Source organism: Pleurodeles waltl, chromosome 8 (assembly GCF_031143425.1).
Source record: "Pleurodeles waltl isolate 20211129_DDA chromosome 8, aPleWal1.hap1.20221129, whole genome shotgun sequence".
In the NCBI taxonomy this organism is placed as follows: Eukaryota; Metazoa; Chordata; class Amphibia; order Caudata; family Salamandridae; genus Pleurodeles; species Pleurodeles waltl.
The window spans coordinates 1,390,404,617-1,390,426,860 of record NC_090447.1 but is presented as its reverse complement, the minus strand read 5'-3'; the positions used below and the strand labels follow the sequence as shown (position 1 = coordinate 1,390,426,860).

Below are 22,244 nucleotides of genomic sequence, written 5' to 3'. Positions count from 1 at the left end.
TTTTGAGAAGAAAAAGCTGTGCAGTGGATTGAATGGGATTAGGAGCAGTCAGTAGTGCACAGGTGCAAGCACTGCATGTCCCTGGTCTTGTGCTCAATAACACAGCTTCACTGTTTCCAGTAGGTAATGAAAGGTTGCAGTGAGTTTTTATTTTTTGTAAGCCAATGTGCTTATGCCATTAAAAATACATGTTCACCAATAATACATGTTTGTGGATATTGAAAGCCAGCATAATACCATAGGATCATACAAGACCAGTATTCACGCTTTTAATAAACTGAAAGGTAAATGTTATTGCAATATAACAGGCCATCTTCTTCGTTGTAAAGTGACTTTACAGTAGAATCAATTGGTACCTCACTCATAATGCCCATTTACTGGGATTGTATCAAACGGCAAAAATGTAACCGTTTGTGTGCAGATTTGGGGTACATGCCCTTGTTCATAAATTCAAAAAATGAAATAACAACATGGCCTGCACATACATGCAGATCCACCAAAGAAGTAACCTATTCCTAATTATGATTGTTGAGCAAAGGGTACAAGGACCTACTCCAGAGTTCGCCTCTCATGAGCTGTGGCTCCATATAGAAAACTGGACTACTTTGCTGATGCCCCCCCACTTTCTGCACCCTTTAGAGCTACTAGTTGCTGGTTTCCGGCTCTGACAGTATGCTGAGGTGGGCTAATCAGACCTCAGTGACAGTGCTCTTGCCCCTAAAACCAGTAAAGTCTAATTGTAACCCAGCTGGCATTTTTTAGCACCCCTGCAACCCCACAAGTCCCTAGTAAATGGTACCTCTGGTACCAAGGGCATGGGTACTAAAGAGGGTCCCTAAGAGCTGAAGCATGTGCTATGCCGCCCTAAGGACCCACTCACAAAATTACACACAGCCTTCCATCGAAGGCTACATAACATGTTGCAAACCATGTTTGAAAACATGGTATGACACACTCCGGTGTGCCATGCCAAAGACACTGCATGGGCTTTATGTAAGTCACCCTTGCAGCAGGCCTAAGAGCCCGAAGGCAGGTTGCGTTGTAGCACATGTGAGGAAATATCTGCACGAGCAGGTATGCCCCTATAATGCCTTGTGCCATTGCTAGATATTAGAAGTGAGCAGGGAAGCCAACTTAGGTGTGTACTATGCGCTGGTCAAACTAGGTTAAGCTGCTACATAATGGCTTCACTGAAACGTATGATGTTTGGTATCACACACCTCCTAATAATAAACCCTTACTGATGCCAGGATTGGATTTATTACGACATTCACCTAGAGGGCACCTTAGAGGTGCCCCCTGAAACTGTGCTAGCCCTCTAATGTGCTGACTGACAGGTCTTGAGCAGCCTGGCACCACAGACTAGTTTCTAACCCCCTGGAGATGAGAGCCCATGCTCTCTGAGGTCAGAAGCAATGCCTGCTCTGGTGGGAGGGGTTATCACCTCCTCCAGCAGGATGGCTAGAAAATCTGCATGCTAAGGCAAAGGACTTCAAATTCTCTACCACCTTTGATATGCGGCCTGGCTTCCCCCAGAGCTGGGAGATGGAACCCTCTGCCCATTTAGTGAGATTTTAGCTAACAGCACAGATTTAACCGCTTGTGTGAGATTTGGGAAATATGCCCTTTTCCATAACTTCTACAAATGAAATAGCGTGGCCTGAACATACATGCAGATCCACCAAAGTAGTATGCTATTTCTGCTTCTGATTGTTGAGCGAAGGGCACCATGACCTACTCCAGACTTAACTTCTCATGGAGTTTTAGCTCCATGTAGGAAAGAGGACTACTTTGCAGATGCACTTCCACTTTTTGCCTTCTTTAGAGCTACTAGATGCTGCTTTTCGACTCTGACAGTGCATTGAGGCCTGTTACTCAGACCTCAGTAAGAGTGCTCTTTCGCCTAAAACCAGTAAAGTCTAATTATCACCCAGCTGGCATAGATTTTAGCACCCCTGTAAGTCCCTAGTAAATGGTACCCCTGGTACTTAAGGCTTGGGTTCTAAGAGAGCCCCTAAGGGCTGAAGCATGACTTATGCCACCCTAAGGGACCTACACACAAGTTCATACAGAGTGCTATCGCAGGCTGCTTGACATGGTGCAAACCATGTTTGTAAATGGCATGGCACACTCCAGTGTACCGTGCCATAGACGTTGCATGGGCTATATTTAAGTCACCCCTAGAGCAGGCATTGGAGCCCCATGGCAATGTGCATTATAGCACGTGAAGACATAGCTGCATGAGCAGATATGCCCCTGTAATGTCTAGTGCCATTGCTAGATATTACAAGTGAGCAGGGGAGCCATCTTAAGGTACGTACTGGGCACTGGTCCAAACTAGCTATCCAGCTACATAATGGCTTCACTGAAACCTATGGTGTTTTGTATCAAACACCTTGTCTTGATAAACCCATACTGATTCCAGTATTGGATTTGTTTTATGAAATGCACCCACAGGGCACCTTAGAGGTCCCCCCTTAATCCCTACTAGTCCTTTATTTTGCTTGATGACTTGTCTCGACCAGCCTGGCACCACGGTTAAGTTTCTGGCCCCCTCCTCCCTCCCCAGTGGTGAGAGCCCATGCTCTCTGAGGTCGGAAACAGTGCCTGCTTTGGCAGGAGGGGTTATCACCTCCTTAAGCAGGATGGGTAGTAAATCTGCATACTAAGGCTAGGGACTTCACAGTCCCTGCCACCTTTGATATGCGGCCTCAGCTTCCCCCAGACCTGGGAGAGACATCCCCCTGCTCTTAGGCCCTTTTGGCACCAGGACAGGTGGGAATTTAGATAGTCAGGAGGCATGATACACTATCAGGCTAGTCCCATCCCTAGGGTGGCCTGCCTGAAGTGAACATGAAAAGGATAATTCCACCATCTTGTGTGTGGTGAAATTAGGAACTCTGGGACAGGGTTATGCGCACTCTCCACAGGAAGTGGTCATATGGGGGTGTAGTGACCCTCCAGTGTAGGTGGCCCATTGGCTAGCACCCTTCACTCCCCTTAACCTCTCTAAATTCAGTATTTCTGGGCCCTCCTGAAACCAGAAATTAAGATTTGTTGGACCAAAGAAGAAGGAAACTGAGGAGCAGCAACTGACTTAGCGCCAACCCTGCCGGCCTGCCTACTGGCCTCGACAATTGCACCAAAGATCACTCGTCCTGCAGCTGATCAGCCTCCAAAAGCCTGGGAAGGTTGCCAGCATTTCAAGAACCAACCAGCATCACCCTTGCATGAGAGGAGCTGCTTCCTTGCATGTTTGCAGGCATAACAATCTGACAAGATTCTCTGCCTGCGTGACCCCACCGGACAAAGTAACACTGCACCTGAGCCCTACAACCTGAGGAGCAGTGAACCTCCAGTGCTCATGAGATCCAGAAAACCTCCACAGCTAATACTCCTGTGATTACCCCTCTCACCACCTTTTGGTTTAGCCAGACTGGACCCCCAGCCTCTGCCTACAGCCTCTGTTCAGGACATTGAAACTGCAAGAGCCTTGGACAGGGAGACCCTCAGCCTAAGTCGAAGTGTGCCAATGGTGCCAACGAGGTCCCAAGACTCCCCCAGTCCTTGCCTGCTTTCACAGACAACAGAGAACCAGATGTGTCTACAGCAATGCAACCCTGCCAGACAAAGACCCACTGCACATGCGCCCCTCAGCCTGAGTTGCTGTGGACTGACAGTGTGTCTTCATGCCCAAGACCATCAAGACTTGAGCCCCCCTTGGATTCAGCCGGACTGGCCACCCATTCCCCACTTGCAGCCTCTTTTGCTCAGGACCTTTTCCCCTTAAAGTTAATGGGACACCCAACGATGTAAAGCACTTCTGCAGCCGGACACCCCAGTACCTCCCATAGTGACCTGTTGGTGCTGCCTTGGACCTTGCCCCATACTTAACCTTGACTCCAGAAGAACAGTCCTGTAGGTCGTTGCCAAGGACCCGTATGAAGTATATGTTCTTTCCCATAAAATAACCTGAGGACACTGGATGCTGAAAAGCTCCTCCGCACCTGGACTCCCCAATACCTCCCTTGGTGACCTGTTGGTGCTTCCTTGGACTATCCCCCCGCCCCCCCAAAAGCCTCACTTAACGTCCGGAAGATTGGTCCTGTAAGTTGCTGTTAGGTACCTGTATGCAGTATATGCCTTTCCTCATAGGGTGGCATAAACGCTTCTGGAATTACGCTAAGGGCCTAATTTAGATATTGTTGGACGTGTTACTCCGTGACAACGGTAACAGATATTCTGTCTTCTGAAATGTAAATCCCATAGGACATAATGGGATTTAGATTTCGGTGGACCGGATATCTATCACCGTTGTGACGGAATAACCCATCCACCAGATATGTAAATCAGGCCCTGTGTTGATTTTTCAAATCTGTAAAAATTCATAACTTGAAACGTACTTACCTGATCGTGATGATCTTGGTGCCTATAATTATATAAAGATAAGTGTTTTTATAAATTGTCATGGATCTCCTTATTGAGTTATGTGTATCATTTATTGACTGTGAGCATGCAGCAAGCGTCTAACACTCCTTTCTGATAAGCCTATGGCTGCTTTACAACACTACCCCCTAAGAGAGCACCTTGGGATTGCTAGAGCAAATCTATGTCCACTTATAAGGGAATACCTGGACCGTTGCCCAGTATACCTCATTTTGGTATACTACATAAAGATACAGCTTCCTAAAAATACCACTTCCACAAGTTCCGCGAATGATGACAACATACTGACTGTGAACTAAAGTGCAGACAGGCTAAAATAGAAATTATAGCTAAATGGAACCTGTCCTGCATGTGTTTAAAAACCTCAAACCATTTGGTGGGGAAGAAGGTGTGTATTTTCCTTTGAGAACATATCAAGGTGTTTGGCATTCCCTGTCACATCCATTCCCTGCCTCGTCCCTTCCCCTCCTCTTGTCAGCCGATGGTGCATGTTTTGCAGGAGAACTTTAGACAACATGCCTGTATTCTGCTTGTGAAGTAAAAGAGTGCTTTACTCTGTGCATTCTGAGCAGTGATGACTGCATGTAAACAGAAGTCTCTGACAATGACTGTTTCTACACTTGAACTGAGCTCAGAATGCATTGTCTGTTTGTTGTGAATGATATTGACAGTTGTGTGTGTGTGTGTGTGTGTGTGTGTGAATTTAAATGTCTGCAAAAGTGTGTCTGCTTGTGTGCCGTGCACGAGCTGTCTCTGTGGGACTGTTATTTAATGCAAACTGAGCAATGATGAGCTCTCCTTTTCAGAGTTTTCAAACAGTGAAGCTTCTTACACTTGAACTGAGCTCAGTGCACTGTGTATTGCATATGTTTAGCATGCAGATATTGTCAGTTTGTACTTGACTGTCTTTTTGTTTATAAATAGGCAGTGTTTACCTTGCTTGATCAACCAGCTAACGTTCTTAACCATTCTGCGGAGTCGTCTTTTGCAACTGTTACTCCTGGAAGCTTTTAACTGGTGAGCTGGTGGATTGACAGATTGGAAGTTAAAGTAGTGTTTTGCATCTTCAGGTAATAGTTATATTTGCAAAAGGTAAACCATATGCACTAATGATTAGGATAAAACTTTAATCTTTCTTGTTTACATTCAGCAGTTCAGTAGCATACTGTGAACCGAAAGACGCAACCTAGTAATAAATTGATAGGGTTTGAAAGTCTAAGGTTAAGTCGGAATAATGATAGATACTGCAAAGATATGATTCTAGAGCTTTTCCAAAAGCCAAGATCTCATGGGCTCTTCCCCTCCACCCCCACTCGCCCCAACCTTTTTCCCCCCCTTCCCTTTGGCAGTCTACATAGGTGTTGGAACTGCCCTTTTTGGCTTGACTTTCTTGTATAGATCTAGCCAACCAAAGGATTTAGACCAAGAGTTGAACTTCAGAGGTCTACATGAGAAAGGGAATGACATATTTTTATGCTATTCCGATAAAATGTTTTTATATACATACAAACTAAATGGGCATTGTGTACATAGTGGTTGAGCTGAAACGCTATTTCCTCACCTACCTGATCTCTTCTTCTCACTTAGACCTACACTGACTATCCAAGATTCCATCTTTTAATGTCTTACATTATTTAAACCACTCATCTGGATTCTAGTCATTCCTCCTCAACCTCCTTATTGGTATTTCCAAATAACGTTTTTTTTTTTTTTAATTTGGAGAAGAAAATGCTGTGCAGTGGATTGAATGGTATTAGGAGCAGTCAGTATTGACACAGGTGCAAGCACTGCATGTCTCTGGCATTGTGCTCAGTAATGCAGCTTAACCGTTTCCAGTAGGTAATGAAAGGTTCCAGTAAGTGTGGTGTTTTTTTCTTTTTTTTTTTTTTTTTTTTTTTTTTTTTTTTTTTTTTTAAATTAGCGAATGTGTTTATGCCATGAAAAATACATGTTCGCCAATAATACATGTTTGTGGATATTGAAAGCCAGCATAATACCATAGGATCAAATAAACTGAAATGTAAACGTTATTTCAATTTTACAGGCTATCTACTTCATTCTAAATCGACTTCACAGTAGAAGTAATCGGTACCTCACTCATAATGCCCATTTACTGAGATTTTATCTAACGGCACAAATGTAACTGTTTGTGTGCAGATTTGGGGTACGTGCCCTTGTCCATAAATTCTACAAATGAAACAACAACATGGCCTGTACATACATGCAGATCCACCGAAGTAGTGTCCTATTTCTAATTATGATTGTTGAGCAAAGGGCACCAGCACCCACTCCAGACTTCACCTCTCAAGAGTTATGACTCCATATAGAAAACTGGACTTCGTTGCATATGTCCTCCCACATTTTGCCTCCTTTAGAGCTACTAGATGCTGGTTTTCCGCTCTGACAGTATGCTGAGGCGGGCTAATCAGACCTCTTCGGCAGTGCTCTTCCCCCTAAAACCAGTAAAGTCTAATTGTAACCCAGCTGGCATTGACTTTAGCATCCATGTAAGTCCCTAGTAAATGGTACCCCTGGTACCTAGTGCATGGGTACTAAAGAGGGTCCCTAAGAGCTGAAGCATGTGTTATGACACCCTGAGGGACCCACTCACAAAATTACACATATGCTTCCATTAAAGGCTGAGTGACATGTTGCAAACCATGTTTGAAAACATGATATGGCACACTCCAGTGTGCCATGCTAAAGACACTGAGTGGGCTATGTAGGAAGTTGGCTCTGTATGCACTATTTCAAAGTAAGGAATAGTATGCACAGAGTCCAAGGGTTCCCCTTAGAGGTAAGATAGTGGCAAAAAGAGATAATAGTAATGCTCTATTTTGTGGTAGTGTGGTCGAGCAGTAGGATTATCATAGCAGTAGTGTTAAGCATTTGTTGTACATACACACAGGCAATAAATGAGGAAAACACATTCAGACAATTCCAGGCCAACAGGTTTTTGTATAGAAAAATATCTTTTCTTAGTTTATTTTAAGAACCGCAGGCTCAAATTCTACATGTAATACTTTGCATGAAAGGTATTGCAGGTAAGTACTTTAGGAACTTTGAATAATCACAATAGCATATATACTTGTCAAATAAAACACATATAGCTATTTTAAAACTAGATAGTGCAATTTTCACAGTTCCTAGGGGAGGTAAGTAATTGTTAGTTCTTGCAGGTAAGTAAACCACCTACGGGGTTCAGATTTGGGTCCAAGGTAGCCCACCGTTGGGGGTTCAGAGCAACCCCAAAGTTACCACACCAGCAGCTCAGGGCCGGTCAGGTGCAGAGTTCAAAGTGGTGCCCAAAACACATAGGCTTCAATGGAGAAGGGGTGCCCCGGTTCCGGTCTGCCAGCAGGTAAGTACCTGCGTCTTCGGAGGGCAGACCAGGGGGGTTTTGTAGGGCACCCGGGGGGACACAAGTCCACACAGAAAGTACACCCTCAGTAGCGCGGGGGCGGCCGGGTGCAGTGTGCAAACAAGCTTCGGGTTTGTAATAGGAATCAATGGGAGACCAAGGGGTCTCTTCAGCGATGCAGGCAAGGGGGGGGGGCTCCTTGGGGTAGCCACCACCTGGGCAAGGGAGAGGGCCTCCTGGGGGTCACTCCTGCACTGGAGTTCCGATCCTTCAGGTCCTGGGGGCTGCGGGTGCAGGGTCCTTTCAGGCGTCGGGATCCGGAAATCAGACAGTCGCGGTCAGGGGGAGCCTCTGGATTCCCTCTGCAGACGTCGCTGTGGGGGCTCAGGGGGGACAACTTTGGTTACTCACAGTCTCGGAGTCGCCGGGGAGTCCTCCCTGAAGCGTTGGTTCTCCACAAGTCGAGTCGGGGGCGTCGGGTGCAGAGTTGCAAGTCTCACGCTTCTGGCGGGAAATGCTGTTGTCTTTAAGTTGCTTCTTTGGAAACAAAGTTGCAGTCTTGGGTGAACAGGGCCGCTGTTCTCAGGAGTTTCTTGGTCCTTTTAGAGCAGGGCAGTCCTCTGAGGATTCAGAGGTCGCTGGTCCTGGGGAAAGCGTCGCTGGAGCAGTTTTCTTCCAAAGGGGGAAGACAGGCCGGTAGAGCTGGGGCCAAGGCAGTGGGTGTCTCCGTCTTTTCTGCAGGGTTTTTCAGCTCAGCAGTCCTCTTCTTCTTAGGTTGCAGGAATCTAAGTTCCTAGGTTCAGGGGAGCCCTTAAATACTAAATTTAAGGGCGTGTTTAGGTCTGGGGGGTTAGTAGCCAATGGCTACTAGCCCTGAGGGTGGGTACACCCTCTTTGTGCCTCCTCCCAAGGGGAGGGGGTCACATTCCTATCGCTATTGGGGGGATCCTCCATCTGCAAGATGGAGGATTCCTAAAAGTCAGAGTCACTTCAGCTCAGGTTGCCTTAGGGGCTGTCCTGACTGGTCAGTGACTCCCCCTTGTTTTTCTCATTATCTCCTCCAGCCTTGCCGCCAAAAGTGGGGCCGTGGCCGGAGGGGGCGGGCAACTCCACTAGCTGGAATGCCCTGTGGTGCTGTAACAAAGGGGGTGAGCCTTTGAGGCTCACCGCCAGGTGTTACAGCTCCTGCCTGGGGGAGGTGATAGCATCTCCACCCAGTGCAGGCTTTGTTACTAGCCTCAGAGTGACAAAGGCACTCTCCCCATGTGGCCAGCAACATGTCTCAAGTGTGGCAGGCTGCTAAAACCAGTCAGCCTACACAGGTAGTTGGTTAAGGTTTCAGGGGGCACCTCTAAGGTGCCCTCTGGGGTGTATTTTACAATAAAATGTACACTGGCATCAGTGTGCATTTATTGTGCTGAGAAGTTTGATACCAAACTTCACAGTTTTCAGTGTAGCCATTATGGTGCTGTGGAGTTCGTTTTTGACAGACTCCCAGACCATATACTCTTATGGCTACCCTGCACTTACAATGTCTAAGGTTTGGCTTAGACACTGTAGGGGCACAGTGCTCATGCACTGGTGCCCTCCCCTATGGTATAGTGCACCCTGCCTTAGGGCATAAGGCCTGCTAGAGGGGTGACTTATCTATACTGCATAAGCAGTGTGAGGTTCGCATGGCACCCTGAGGGGAGTGCCATGTCGACTTACTAGTTTTGTCCTTACCAGCACACACAAGCTGGCAAGCAGTGTGTCTGTGCTGAGTGAGGGGTCCCTAGGGTGGCATACGATATGCTGCAGCCCTTAGAGACGTTCCCTGGCATCAGGGCCCTTGGTACCAGGGGTACCAGTTACAAGGGACTTACCTGGATGCGCCAATTGTGAAAACAAAAGTACAGGTTAGGGAAAGAACACTGGTGCTGGGGCCTGGTTAGCAGGCCTCAGCACACTTTCAATTCAAAACATAGCATCAGCAAAGGCAAAAAGTCAGGGGGTAACCATGCCAAGGAGGCATTTCCTTACAGGCTATAAGTAAGTCACCCCCGCAGAAGGCCTCGGAGCCCAACGGCAGGGTGCATTGTAGCTAATGTGAAGACATATGTGCATAAGCAGAGATGCCCCTATAATGTCTAGTGCCATTGCTAGATATTACAAATGAGCAGGGAAGCCATCTTAGGTGTGTACTGGGCACTGGTCAAAACGGATTACCTAGCTACATAATGGCTTCTCTGAAACCTGTAATGTTTTGTATCACACACCTCGTCTTAATAAACCCATACTGATACCAGTATTGGATTTATTATTACATGCACCCATAGGGCACCCTAGACGTGGCCTCTGAAACCGTGCTAGCCTTCTAGTTTGCTGGCTGACAGATCTCGACCATCCTGGCACCACAGACGAGTTTCTGACCTCCTGTAGATGAGAACCCATGCTCTCTGAGGTCAGAAGCAATGCCTGCTCCGGCAGGAGTGGTTATCACCTCCTCCAGCAGGATGACTAGTAAATCTGCATGTCAAGGACCTCAAAGTCCCTGTCACCTTTGATATGCTGCCCAACTTCCCCCAGACCTGTGTCGGAACCCTCTGCTCTTAGCGCCATTTGGCACCACGGCAGGCAGGAGATTAGGTAGTTAGGAGGCATGTTACCCTTTCAGGCTAGTCACACCTCTAGTGTGGGCTACCTGAAGTGAACACAATAAGGAGAATTACACATCTTGTCTGTGGTGAAGCTAGGAACTCTGGAACAGACTTATGCCCACTTCCCACAGGATTTGGTCCTGCAGGGGGTGTAGTGTTCCCAGGGTAAGTAGCCCATTAGCTACTACTGTTCTCTCCCCTTAACACCCCTAAATTTTGTATTTAGATTCTCTCCGCCTCGACACAAACTCGCATTCATTGGACCAAAGAGGAAGAAGGACACAGAAGCGCCACAAAAAGCAAGAACTGAGGAGCAGCAGCTTACTTGGCTCCAACTGTACCAGCCCGCCTGCTGTCCCCGACAACTGCCCCAAAGAGGACTCACCCTGCTGCCAGTCAGCCTCCAAAAGACTGGGAAGGCTGGCAGCACTTCAAGAAGCAACCAGCATCACCCTTCGAGCAGAGGAGGTGCTTCTCTGCATGTTTGTGGCACCCAGAATGTCTGCCAGTGTTACCTCACCAGACAAAGTAACACTGCACCTGAGCCCCACAGCCCGAGGAGGAGTGAGCCGACTGTGCCCATGAGATCCAGAGATTCCCCCCCAGAGCTGATTTCACCCCCCCCCCACCCCCATCCCCACAAGTCACTGGCTGCAGCCTCTGTGCAGGATATCTAAACCATGAGAACCTTGGACAGTGAAAACCCAACACCTGAAATCTTCACTGCATGCAAGCCCACCAGCTGGAGTCTAAATGGGCGTATGGTGCCAATGAGGTCCCAAGACCCTTGAGAGCTGAACCCCCATTTGGGTTTAGCTGGACTGGTCCCCCAGTCCCTGCCTGCAGCCTGTTTTTGCAGGCAACAGAGAACTGTGAGTGCCTTCAGCAATGCAACCCCACCAGACAAAGACCCAGTGCACACGTGCCTCCCAGCCCGAGTTGCCATGGACCAAAGGTGTGCCTACGTGCCCAAGACTCTTAAGTCTTGAGTCCCCCTTTAGATTCAGCCGGTCTGGTCACCCAGTCTCCACTTGCAGACTCTTTTTACAAGAACCATTTCCCATTAAAGTGAATGGGACATGCAACGCTGTTAAGCACCTCTGCAGCTGGGTGCCCCAGCGCCTCCAGTAGTGACCTGTTGGTGCTGCTTTCGACCTTGACTCTAGAAGGACTGTCCTGTAAGTCGTTGCCAAGTACTCACATGCAGTATATGTTTATGTCCCATTAGAAGAACAGTCTTGTAAGTTGTTGCTGAGTATCCGCTGTAAAAAGCTGGCACTTTATATGGTATGCCAAAATGAGGTATACCGTGCAAAGAGTTCAGGGATTCCCTTGCTAGTAGACAGGGACTTACTCTAGTAATCCCAAGGTGCTCTTTTAGTGGGTAGTGTGGTTGAGCAGCCTTCGACTTATCAGAGAGGAGTGTTAAGACATTCACCCAAGGCACACAGTTAGTAAATGAGACACAGGACTCCATAAAGAGAGCCACTCCAATTTACAAAAACAACAAGTATCTTAATATATATTTTGGCACCAGAATCAATATGATCCGGTAAGTGCATTTTGCAAGAGAAATACTTTTAGGTTTTCAAAAGTCGACAGTGTTTTTTTCAGAGCTGGCAATGTTATTCTTTTGGTGGGAGGGCAAAAACTGCATATCCCCAACTTACGGGACCAAGCTCCTTGACTTAAGGTGAGGTCCAAGGCAGCACCATTAGGTCACCGCGGGCCGCACTAGTGCTGCCAGTTGCAGAGGTGCTTTTGAAAGTTGGGCACCCAATGTTAGTCTGTGGGTATCTGTCCGGTTAAGGGAGGCTGCAGGTTTGGACTAGAAGGCCAGTCAGGCTAAACCATTGCATGGGCTCCGCTCTTACGATGCTCTGGGACGTGGGGACACCTTAGGTTCTCTTTTCCATGAGCCAGGGGCGACGGGTGACGAGGTGCCTTGAGGTGTCAGGTTTTCATCACCTGGAGTACCCGTGGTCGAGGGGCATGCAAGCAGAGGCTGCCAGTGGCGTTAGTGAGTCCACAGTGGGCAAGTCCAAGGTGGGTTTTGTGTCCTGAGGTCCGGGGTAGTCCCGTGGCACCATTGGCCCACTTCAGCTGGGGCTAGGCGACACAGGTGCATTGGCGCTTTCTGGTGTCCGATTTTGGAGGTCTGGAGTCTTCTCTGGTCTTTTGGAGTCCTTCAGGATGCAGAGGAGCAGCTCAGCTGCTCCACAGAAGTTCCTGGGTCTTTGTTGAAGGCAGGCAGTCCTTCCAGGTTTTTGGTTTGGTCAGGTTTCCTGCGATCCCTATACCCCGTATATATGACCACCTCCTGTGGGAAGTGGGCATAACCCTGTCCCAGCGTTCCTAATTCTGCCAACACCAAGATGGTGTTGTGTCCACATCAGGCAGCTGACGTTAAGGGGGGGCTGGGGGGAGGGGGGGTGTCCTGAGGGGTGAACACACCACTCTTAATACTTTTATTTTCTACCTGTCTGGATGCGAAATCGGCTCTGGGGCAGTGGGTGGTCAGCATCTCTCTCCTTTGAGTGAAACCAGACCTGTATACCATGGGCTCTTAGCTTCTTTGAAGCCCCCTGCCTTGGAATGCAGATTCTCAGGTCACTCTGTTGGGAGGAGTGAGCTAACATCCCTGCCAGAGCAGGCTTTTATTCCAGTCTGCCTGAGAGCAAAGTTCGTCACTTTTGGGGGCCAGAAACGTTTCTGGTGTTCACAGGCTAATTAGAACTAGTCCTTCAGCACAGAGGTAATTAGTAGGTTTTGAGAGGGCACCTCTAAGGTGCCCTATGGGTGTATTATTAGTAAATCCATCACTGGCATCAGTGAGGGTTTATTAATATGAGATGCTTGATCCCAAACATCCTTATTTCTAGTGAAGCCACGATGTAGCTGGGCAACATGTATTGAAGTGTCAAGCATATGTCCTTAAAATGACTTCCCTGTTCACTCACTCTGTCTAAGGATTGACAAAGACATAGCAGAGGCATATGTGCTTGTGCAGATATGCCCTCACATCTAATATAATGCACCCTGCCTTAGGGCTGTAAGGCCTGCTGTAGGGACGACTTAGATATGTTGCACACAGTGTTAGGGGGCAGGGCACACAAGCTTGTGTGCTGTTGTGTTTTCACTTTTAGCTGAACCAGGACACAGTCTGCAGTGGCAGTATGCATGTGCTAGGTGAGGGTTCTCTGAGGGTGGCACAATAGATGCCTCCGCCCTTGAGGACCATCTTTGGTTCCCATTCCAGAGGTACCATTTACTTGGGACTTACAGAGGGCCAAGGGTATTGCAAATTGCAGAACAGTTGCACAGGTTTAGGGAAAGAGATATGGATTGGAGGACCTGGCTAGCAGGATCCCAGTGCACTTTCAGTCGAAATTGCATCAATTACTAGGCAAAAGGTGGGGGTGACCATGTCAAAAAGGGTGACTTTCCAACAACCATGTGCTGTTTGCACCATGTCACGCAGCCTGCAGTGGCAGTCTGCTTGCAATATATATGGGGTCCCTTAGGGTGACATAATGCATGCTTCAGCCATTCTGGACCATCTTTAGTACCCCTGTCCTTGGTACGAGGAGTACCGTTTACTAAGTGTGTGGTAATTGTAAGCAGTTAGACCATTTTACCTTGTTTAGGGAAAGTGCACTGGCACTGGGTTTCCTGATTAGCAGGAACCCAGTGCACCTTTAGTGCACCTTTAGTGGAAAACCTGAGTACCTGTGGCAAAAAATGGGCGTGACCATGCCAAAAAGGCCACTTCCCTACAATTGTGCAACTTCCTCTTTTTATCCCTCAAAATATCCATCCAAAAACTGAATTTAGCAATCTGCAATCCTTATCAATAGTGACATTTTTGCCGCAAGAGTGTTGGGGTGATTGCTTTCTGTATGAAAAAGGAGGGCACCGAATATAATAATACTACATTTTATTAAAATTTCCAGAGAATCTTCGTTCGAGCCGCTTACCCACACATCACTTTTTTTTCTTCTTTTTTTTCTTTATTTGTTTTTTTTTATTATTCTTTCTTTGCTTTTTTAATATATCTGAGTAAGTGAGGCAAAATATAATCATAATAAGGAAATATATTTTTTGCATCAGGTCTTCTCAAACTAAACCCTTTATTGTGATAAGAACGCAAACCCGCTCAATTTCTAATAGAAATCCTACTCTTGAACTCCTTCCTTGCAGAGAATGAAGAGGAAAGTGGCTAAGGTTGGACAGCTGAGGCTCAGCCCAAATGAAGAGGCCTTGCTTATAAAAGCAGAAGTTGAAAGAAGACGGAAGTTGCGATTACAGCAGGTAGGAGGCTCATGCTGCTGTTGTCCCGCTAAGCACTTCATCCAAATCAAAGCAGCTGTTTTATAGAAACTCATCAGTCATCATAAAAATAGGCACAGTCTCACTTTGTATGGAATTTTCGTGCTGTACATCTAGTGATGAATACTGTGCTGTGGGCGCTTAAAAATTCTGCTGAAGGGGAGTGGTCATCTTTCTTCAAATAGAAGGCAGCCACACACATTACACAGAGTAGAAGAGATACACAGCTGTGCTTATTTCACAGTGAAATCTGTGCAGTCCTTCATTTGTAATATTCTGTTGCAGCTGACTTTGTGTAGCAGATCACTGGCTGTACCTTAGTAATAACACTTAATCAATCATTCAATCAATCAATAAAATTTCTTAAGCGCGCTGCTCACCCGGTAGGTTCTCAAGGGGGTGGGGTGTTACTGCTTGAAAAGCCATGTTTTGAGGTGCTTTCTGAAAGTTAGGAGGTCCTGGGACTTGCATAGGTTGGTGGGGAGGGAGTTCCAGGTTTTGGCAGCGAGGTGGGAGAAGGATATGCTGCCGGAGGTGGTGTGTTGGTGTGTGGGGACTGTTGCGAGGGCAAGGTCGGTGGAGCGGAGCTGGTGGGTCGGGATGTGGAAGTTGATTTGTTCGTTGAGGTAGGCTGGTTCGGTGTCGTGGAGGGCTTTGTGAGCGTGGATTAGGATTTTGAAGACAATCAGCAGCCAGTGTAGGGATCTGAGGTGGGTGGAGATGTGCTTGTGGCGAGGGAGGTTGAGGATGAGACGTGCGGCGGCGTTTTGGATGCACTGGAGTTTTCTCTGAAGCTTACCTGTGGTCCCTGCATAGAGGGTGTTGCCGTAGTCCCGTCTGCTGCTGATGAGGGCTTGGGTGACCGTTCTTCTGATTTCTATTAGAATCCAGTTGAAGGTTTTGCGTAGCATGCGGAGGGTGATGAAGCAGGAGGATGATGTGGCGTTGATTTGCTGAGTCATGGAGAAAGACGAGTCTAGTATGATGCCGAGATTGGGTGCGTGGGTGTCGGGGTGTAAAGATGTATAAGTAAGATTTTAAAAAGCATAAAACTATTTTTGCAATCAATCATTGTTTCCCATTGATGTACTGCTTTTAGTTGTTTACCTTTGCAATTAAAGAAGTTTTCAACAGCACTGGCCCTTTGTATAAGTTTCAGTTTAGTTTTTGTAGAGTGGGCTTGGCCCAAAGTCAGTGGGGGGTTTTAAGCACTCTGTAATCTAGATTCATAACTTGTTTATTTTTTAGGGATTATGTGATGCCAGTACGCTGTCTTTCGACCAAAGCAGCACAAGAGCAAGAATACATAAAGTGGTTTAAGCACTGTGATGGGACCTGGGGAAGCAGGACCGTCACTTTAATGTACTTCTACCCATTGTAGGGGGTCAGGAGAACGAGTGGGGCAGAGTGCATTGGTGGTAGAATGACGAGGGTGTGAGGACAGGGTAGTGGTGTGAGACTGAATGCAAAGTCATTGGGAAAGAAGGGCAGGGTATGGCTTCCAAGTACAGCTAGCTAATAGTAAATTTTACAAAAAAATGTAAACCAATTGGGGGTAGTATAGAAATACTGTTCTGCCTTTTTTAGGGAACACTGACGCAAAGGTCCCAAAAGTAGTGGTTCAGATTGTGGGAGACATCGAGGGATGCCTGGTAGAGGAATTTGGGCTCCACAAAGAGTTAAAAGGATGGTGGGACAGTTGTTTGCCAATTAATCTGTGATGCCTCGTTTCGTGCTCAAGTCATATATATATATATATATATATATATTTTTTTTTCTCTCTCTCTTTCTCGATATGTTTTCCTGTGGATCCTGTGAATGGAATACACAGTTCGTGAGAAGGACAGCTTGAAAGCTTTCCGCTAGACAGCTCTCACTTCCCAAATACATTTTGGGGCTTGAAAGACCGATATTAAGCCTTGCAGATGGCAGGGATGTAGTAGTTGAGTAACAACAGTCTGTAGTTATACCTTATGCAAGGACATGGAGTCGGCCAGGCATGTTTGTCCCTTGTATATAGCTAAAACCTGAGGAATCATTTAAGAATAAAGTCAATCAGTGGCTGAATTCGTTTTTTTGCTCTAGGTCCGTGAACAGGAGAAGTATATTGCATTGCAAATCCGTGAAGAGGTCAAAAACAGAAGAGATCAACAGCTCCATCACTTGGCTGAAGAGCTGAAGGCTGAATGGCAGGAAGCACAAGCTCAGAAGATCAGAGCTTTAGAAAAGATTTATCAATCAAGCTTGAAGGCAGTGGGTGAAGGGCATCAGCGTGCCAAGGAGAATGTAAGATTTTTTTGTTTTGGGTGCGATGCAAAGTTATACTAAGGTGTGTGAAGAGTCAAACAAACCCTTTGAACAGATTTATCATTAGCATGTTTCCATGAAGGAATTATTTGCTATATATTACCTTATCGTAAGAAGATGAGTAAGGCACAAAATGCAGTTGTGTAGTTAATACATTTGTCATCCTAAAATGCTTCTTAGGATGAACAGAGTTGTAAGTATACTTGTACTGTTTTTTTTCCAAATTTAGGAAATTTAGCAACCTATCCTAAAATAAGTACTTATTGAACTTCAGACCTTACCTTTCATGATGTATAGACATAAACTGCACCTCTTGGGCAACTGGGCAACACTCCCCGCCCCTTTCGTGGTGGTCCTTGTGAGTTCTCTTCCAAGAGAAGAATATAATTAGCATATCACTAGTTTCCAACCAGAAGGCTTTGGGTCGTCTAACACTGTCCATCTTGTATATTCCTTTATGAGCAGGACTTACGGCATGCTTCCTTTTCTGCATTATAATCTTTTTATTGATGATGCATTTTGAACTTTTTAAAGGGGGGGCATAAGGATACCACTGTTTAGTGTGGCTTGAGTTAGTCTCTGTGTCCTTTAAGTTAGTCTATAATCTGACCACCTCACTGAGACCTTCCTCATCACTGTCGCTTATGAAATCCGCCTCCTCATGGACACGGGAGATACAGCGGCACACATCCTACTCAGTCTCTCGGCCGCTCTCATTACAGTTTTACACTTCATCCTCATCAAATGTCACACAATACCTGAATCTGTAGCCCACCACTCTGATGGGTAAGAGCTTCCCCTCAGGGTGCACGCAAACAGTCAACTTTGGCCCTTACTTGTCCACTGCTTCCAACTTGATCTGCGGTGTCCCTCCATGTCCTCTCTAAGCCCTGCACTTTTCAACATCAACATGACCCATCTCACCAACAACCTCTGTGCTCACGGGCTCAGCATCATCTCTTACGCTGACGACATCCAGCTCGTCTTCTCTCTCTCTCTGTTGTATTTGCATTTAAGGAATTTAGAGTGTAAGGGCATTCTAGCCCAGCTATGACATGTTCTGTGTTCCATAGTCAAGGCAGTTACAACTGGACTGGAGTTGCTGGCTGACATATGGATGAGGTGCTCTTATAATGAACCTCTCTTCATTGTAAAAGAGTTTGCCTACTTTATTACATGGCAACAAGCGGAGAAGAGCAGCTCAACATACTCCTGCTCATTACCAGCAGATCTCTTCAAGTCTACACTAGGACTTTATCACGCGTTTCTATTTTCGACATCTACTGGGACTGTTGCAGGCTACACTTGAGAAGTGCAGTTTCTCATATGACAGCGTGAGTACTGTTTAGTGTCTTTACACAACTTCTGCCGTTTTGTCTTCCTTTGTCTCTCGCTGCGTTAATGTGCAGACGTTGCAGTTCTATGTGTATCTGCATCTTTTGAAGTCCAGCGCATGTACGCCGCCCGTGCTTGTTAGCCGTCTTGCTTACTGGCTCAGTCTCCTTCATTGTGTCTCGAGGACACCATCAGTCAAGAGTGCATCTTTTGAAGCCTGCTTCTTTGCTATCCTCTTATCCTCTGTTCTTTAGAGCGTACCAGAACATAAGCTTGGATTCCCATGGAGAAATGTGTACTACAGCGTTTGGGGACCAAGCCCAAATGTCCATAGAAAGGACTCACACCCACGCACTGCTGACACTTTTATTGTGTCTACGCATTGTTACGGTGATAGGCACACCTTTTTCCTATTACCACAGAGTTTTTCAGAGAGTTGTTTTGTGCATATCTGCACAGTATACGGCAATAGGCAAGCCACTCTTCCCTTTGCCTGCGCATTAATGATTACAGCAAGGGGCATACCAGATCTGCACTATATATAAAGCAATAGGCACAACACTCTTCCCTTTGTCTGTGGGTTAATGATTACAGCAAGGGGCATACCAGATCTGCACTATATATAAAGCAATAGGCACAACACTCTTCCCTTTGTCTGTGGGTTAATTATTACGGAGATAGGCACGCTAGTCTATATTTTGGAAGCTGGATTGTGACTGAAAATGTACTACCACATGGAGTGTTTGTCAGCGACAGGCACTCTTTCCTAAAGGTGAATATTTTGTGCCTGCATAATATCACGGCGATAGGCCCGCCAATTTACAGTTCCATAGTTTATAAAATTGCATATTTTAACATTTTGTGCATTTTATCTTTGTGAGTGCAAATAGTTGATTTTGTGCTCCTTAACCCACAATGTTTCTGTGAAATATGGACTTTCACGTTATTATATGCTATTAGTGTTCCTCTCTATTAGTATTTTAAATGTAAGTTGAGTGCATATCTTGCAAGGTATATAGTGAGATATCAAATGTAAACCATGGAGAACGTAGTACCACCACCCTTTTCCCTCACTATCCCAGGGGAACCTCCCATTCCATGGGAGAAATTGAAAAAAGAAACATTCATGCACTATTCCAGCGTGTAGGAAAGTGCACCTTATTGACGTGTTCAGCCCTACTTTTTGCCAGGTTATTGATCCACTTTTGACTAAAAATTAACTGGGTTCCTGCTCTCCAGGTCCCCAGTGCCAGATCTCTTTCCCTAATACTGTGCAATTGTTCCCCAATTGGCAATACATTTGGCACCCCTGTATGTCCCTAGTAAACGGTACCCTGGCACCTAGGGCATGGGTACCAAACAGGGTCCCAAGGGCTGCAGCGTGTATTGTGACCCCTCTCCTAGCACATGCAGACTGCCATTGCAGGCTGCGTGTCTTGGTGCTGCTTGCCTTTAAAAATGTAGGCACTACATCTTTCCTGCCAGAGGCTGATCTCAAATGCCTGGCCGGCCTGTACCAATGAAGGGTGGACCTGATTGCCAGTGCTCCTTTTTTCATGCAGCGTAAGATCCACCATACTAATCTCCTTGAAGATCGCGCGCCTCCTAACTGGCAACCAGTGCAGATTCCAAAGATCTTTTATCATAGGAAGATGTTTCGGGGTGTTGTGGATGAGCCACACAGCCCCATTTTGCACCATCTGAAGTTTGTGAAAAGAATATTGATAATCAGGTACATGGAGTTACAAATGTCAAGTTGTGAGGTGATCAACGTGATTGCTCTGCTTTACAAAGTTCCTCAGGAATAAAAGGAAAGATCTTCTTGAGGAGAGGAATTATAAGAAAGCAGCTGGTGGTGGTACGATTTACCTGCTGATTGAAATTAAGAGCAGCATCAAGATAGTACACCAAGGTTTTTAACAGAATCCACGGGGTGGGAAGGAAGCCCACATGACTCCAGCCACCAAAGCTCTGACCAGACAAAATTCTGGGCTCCAAAGGCCATCACTTTAGTTTTGTCAGTGTTCAGCTCCAGGAAATTCTGCTTCATCCAGTGGCTCACCCCAGTCCTGCAGCATTTAAAACTCTGTTCTTTCTGAAAAATTCTCAGTAAAAGACACAATAATTTGAGTATCGTCAGCGCATGACAAAACCTGGAAGCCAAAAGATCTCACCAGGACTGACAATGGTGCAACACACAAGTTACAAAGAGTGGGGCTAAGCGTGGAGCCTTGTGGTACTCCAGAAGGCAGACTGAAAGCCTTAGTCCTAAACTCACCGAAGTTAACAATCTGACGTCTCTTGACTAGAAAGGATTGAAGCAATTCCAACACCTTCTTGCCCACCCCTACTTGCTGTAGCTGCGTAACCATACGTGATGGGGAGATAGGGTCCAAATCTGCAGACAAGTTCAGTAGGACTAAGACATCAGTCCCACCCTGGTCCACCTGCATTCTCATCTCATCAGGGGCAGCAATGAGAGCTGACTGTACTATGACCACTTCTGAAGCCGTTTTGAGAAAGGTCCAGGAGTTCATGGTCAGTAATGAACTTCACTAGCACGTTATTCAGGTGTTTCTGAAGTATTTTCTCTGGGGTGGGAAAAAGAGTGATGGGGCGGTAATTCTCCAGTTCATCATGATCTACGTTTATCTTTTTAGAGAGTGGTATAACAATAGCTTCCTTCCATCCTTCTCGGAAAAAGCCACATCTCAAAACGTATAAAAAAAAATCCCCAAGCACTCAGCCACAGGGTCAGGAACCAACTTCAGACCTTTCTGTGGTCATCGGTCATTGAAGAAAGTACTCCTGTTTGGCATAGACACCTCTGATCCTCGGCCTGATGATCCTCTTGAGTTAGGACTGACACCTAGCTTGTCTAACTCGTCTATGGATCATGATTGACAATCAAATCTCAATGTTCATTCGTGTCAGCTTGGTGTCATCCACCTGCTTCCATACCCTCAAGCTCATCAACAAACTTTTCAGACGGCTTCTGCTGGACACCCAAAGTCATACTGAATGCAGCTGCTAGAGTCACTTCCAAAATTACCTCTTGGCACTCACATATCCAAACACCTCAAGGACATCTAGTGGTTTCTTATCCACAAATGTGCCCTCTCAAACTCCTTACACCTACAAAGCACTACACAATCAGCATACCTCAACAACTGTGTACAGTTACACACAATGAACAGACACATCTGCTCTGCCAGCGTCCTCCTTGCCCACGTCTCGCACATCTGCAGAGCCACAGCTGGGTGCCACACCTTTTTCCTCCTGGCCTCCAAAACCGACCCATCCCTTACATATCAGACCCGCCAGCTCCACCTCAGAATTTTGCAAGAAAATAAATACCTAGTTTTCCAGTAGGCTTTAGTCCATGCTGCACCACCTTCCTCAGGCGCCAGGATACCCTCATTGGTGATGTGTTCTGTAAAAATAAGCATAATATAACCTCTTGATGTTTATTCTCATATAATACTCAGTATTTCATGTCGAACCATACTCCATGTTGTGCTTTCAACATCTCTTGCAAACAAAATTTAGGTGACTGTCCGTGCTGTTGAATAACTGTCACTTTAGCAATGTTGTGCGCAAGTGATACCTGCATGATTTGGTTCTTGACTACACACTAACCAAGGTATTCCTTCATAAGACCAATGGGAGTGAGAAATAGAGAACTTAATTTAGTGAAACCTACGTAAGCACAGTTTAATTATCTGAAACACCGTGGGCCTGATTACAAGTTGTTCAGTATATTCCCACCGGTGCGTAAATCCTGGTTTATGCACGGGTCGGAATTACAAGTTAAGTAGGTATTGAAC

At 46.2% G+C, this 22,244-nt stretch overlaps 1 protein-coding gene across 3 annotated transcripts in view; it reads left to right on the top strand.

Annotated features, from left to right (window-relative positions):
- Positions 1–22,244, top strand: part of CEP295 (centrosomal protein 295) — a 541,368-nt gene that overhangs the window by 51,515 nt on the left and 467,609 nt on the right. The window contains exons 11-13 of one of the 3 annotated variants that reach the window (XM_069202438.1): positions 5,371–5,516; positions 14,647–14,757; positions 16,861–17,061. In XM_069202438.1, coding sequence (XP_069058539.1) covers positions 14,650–14,757; positions 16,861–17,061 — 309 coding nt within the window. In that variant the 5' untranslated portion in view covers positions 5,371–5,516; positions 14,647–14,649. Of the gene's footprint in view, positions 1–5,370; positions 5,517–14,646; positions 14,758–16,860; positions 17,062–22,244 lie in introns of those variants that run through there. The other 2 variants (XM_069202439.1, XM_069202440.1) reach the window with 2 other exon arrangements.